Genomic DNA, 2,859 nt, shown 5'->3' with positions numbered 1-2,859 from the left:
CATATACACTTAACAACACGTAATAATGCTATACCACTAGATTGATAAATATGAAGATAACTACTAACTTTCATATCATAAGTGGTTATCCCCTGAGTATTGCAACCTTTAACTTCAACAAGATAATTTACGATGTTCATATGAGTTTTACCACTTAATGCTAGATGTATTGGCCTATCATTATTCTCATCTTCAGCTTCAATGTTACATTGTGGATGATTAGTCAGAATCTTAACAATTTCAAAGTGACCCTTTTTACATGCATAATGTAATGGTGTATAGTCAAACCTCCCTTTAGCATTAACATCACAGTGTTTGTCAATCACAAGATGACGTACAATGTCAAAATTTCCAGATTCATAATATGCTTTGTGCAGTGGTCTGTCATTAAAACTGTTCTCAGCTTCAGTATTACATTGTGGATGATTAGTCAGAATTTTAACCATTTCAAAGTGGCCCTTTTCACATGCATAATGTAATGGTGTATAGCCATTCCTCCCTTTAGCATTAGTATCACAGCCTTTATCAATCACAAGATGACGTACAATGTCTAAATTCCTTGATTGACATGCTAAATGGAGTGGTCTATCTTGATCATTACCTTCAGCTTCTATATTGCATTCAGTGGAACTGGTAAGGAATTGAACAGTTTCAAAATTACGATTTAAACATACCATGTGTAATGGAGTTAAGCCATCCCTCCCTTTAGCATTAACATCACAGTTTTTATCAATCACAAGATGACGTACAATGTCTACGTTTCCTGATCCACATGCTAAATGGAGTGGTCTATGTTGATCATTATCTTCAGCTTCTATATTGCATTCAGTGGAACTGGTAAGAAATTGAACAGTTTCAAAATTACGATTTAAACATGCCACATGTAATGGAGTTAAGCCATTCCTCCCTTTAGCATTAACATCACAGTGTTTATCAATCACAAGATGACGTACAATGTCTACGTTTCCTGATTTACATGCTAAATGGAGTGGTCTATCTTGATAATTACCTTCAGCTTCTATATTGCATTCAGTGGAACTGGTAAGGAATTGAACAGTTTCAAAATTACAACTTAAACATGCCATGTGTAATGGAGTTAAGCCATCCCTCCCTTTAGCATTAACATCACAGTGTTTATCAATCACAAGATGACGTACAATGTCTACGTTTCCTGATCCACATGCTAAATGGAGTGGTCTATCTTGATCATTATCTTCAGCTTCTATATTGCATTCAGTGGAACTGGTAAGGAATTGAACAGTTTCAAAATTACAACTTAAACATGCTATGTGTAATGGAGTTAAGCCATCCCTCCCTTTAGCATTAACATCACAGTGTTTATTAATCACAAGATGACGTACAATGTCTACATTCCCTGATCCACATGCTAAATGAAGTGGTCTATCTTGAGCATTATCTTCTGCTTCTATATTGCATTCAGTGGAACTGGTAAGGAATTGAACAGTTTCAAAATTACGATTTAAACATGCCATGTGTAATGGAGTTAAGCCATCCCTCCCTTTAGCATTAACATCACAGTGTTTATCAATCACAAGATGACGTACAATGTCTACATTCCCTGATCGACATGCTAAATGGAGTGGTCTATGTTGATCATTATCTTCAGCTTCTATATTGCATTCAGTGGAACTGGTAAGAAATTGAACAGTTTCAAAATTACGATTTAAACATGCCATGTGTAATGGAGTTAAGCCATTACTCCCTTTAGCATTAACATCACAGTGTTTATCAATCACAAGATGACGTACAATGTCTACATTTCCTGATTCACATGCTAAATGGAGTGGTCTATCTTGATCATTATCTTCTGCTTCTTTATTGCATTCAGTGGAATTGGTAAGAAATTGAACAGTTTCAAAATTACGATTTAAACATGCCATGTGTAATGGAGTTAAGCCATCTTTCCGCTTAGCATTAACATCACAGTGTTTATCAATCACAAGATGACGTACAATGTCTACATTTCCTGATTCACATGCTAAATGGAGTGGTCTATCTTGATCATTACCTTCAGCTTCTATATTGCATTCAGTGGAATTGGTAAGAAATTGAACAGCTTCAAAATTACGATTTAAACATGCCATGTGTAATGGAGTTAAGCCATTCCTCCCTTTAGCATTAACATCACAGTGTTTATCAATCACAAGATGACGTACAATGTCTAAATTTCCTGATCCACATGCTAAATGGAGTGGTCTATGTTGAACATTATCTTCAGCTTCTATATTGCATTCAGTGGAACTGGTAAGAAATTGAACAGTTTCAAAATTACGATTTAAACATGCCCTGTGTAATGGAGTTAAGCCATTCCTCCCTTTAGCATTAACATCACAGTGTTCATCAATCACAAGATGACGCACAATGTCTACGTTTCCTGATTTACATGCTAAATGGAGTGGTCTATCTTGATCATTACCTTCAGCTTCTATATTGCATTCAGTGTAACTAGTAAGAAATTGAACAGTTTCAAAATTACGATTTAAACATGCCCTGTGTAATGGAGTTAAGCCATTCCTCCCTTTAGCATTAACATCACAGTGTTTATCAATCACAAGATGACGTACAATGTCTACGTTTCCTGATTTACATGCTAAATGGAGTGGTCTATCTTGATCATTACCTTCAGCTTCTATATTGCATTCAGTGGAATTGGTAAGAAATTGAACAGCTTCAAAATTACGATTTAAACATGCCATGTGTAATGGAGTTAAGCCATTCCTCCCTTTAGCATTAACATCACAGTGTTTATCAATCACAAGATGACGTACAATGTCTACAATATTAAACTTACATGCATAAAATATAAATATTCTCTCTTTATAAAGGTTATTGAATAGT

General features: G+C 35.2%; 1 protein-coding gene across 1 annotated transcript in view; it reads right to left on the bottom strand.

Annotated features, from left to right (window-relative positions):
* LOC105315477 (ankyrin-1-like) overlaps positions 1-2,791 on the bottom strand; it is a gene marked incomplete at its 3' end in the record, with an annotated part of 4,901 nt that extends 2,110 nt beyond the window's left edge. Inside the window, exon 1 of the mRNA XM_020006342.1 lies at positions 8-2,791. Coding sequence (XP_019861901.1) covers positions 8-2,717 — 2,710 coding nt within the window. The remainder of the gene's footprint in view (positions 1-7) is intronic.
* Between the last annotated feature and the right edge of the window lie 68 nt (positions 2,792-2,859).

Source organism: Amphimedon queenslandica, unplaced genomic scaffold, assembly GCF_000090795.2.
Source record: "Amphimedon queenslandica unplaced genomic scaffold, v1.1 AMPQUscaffold_10044, whole genome shotgun sequence".
NCBI lineage: Eukaryota > Metazoa > Porifera > Demospongiae > Haplosclerida > Niphatidae > Amphimedon > Amphimedon queenslandica.
Note: the sequence above shows the minus strand (reverse complement) of the source record. Positions and strands in the feature narration are given on the sequence as shown.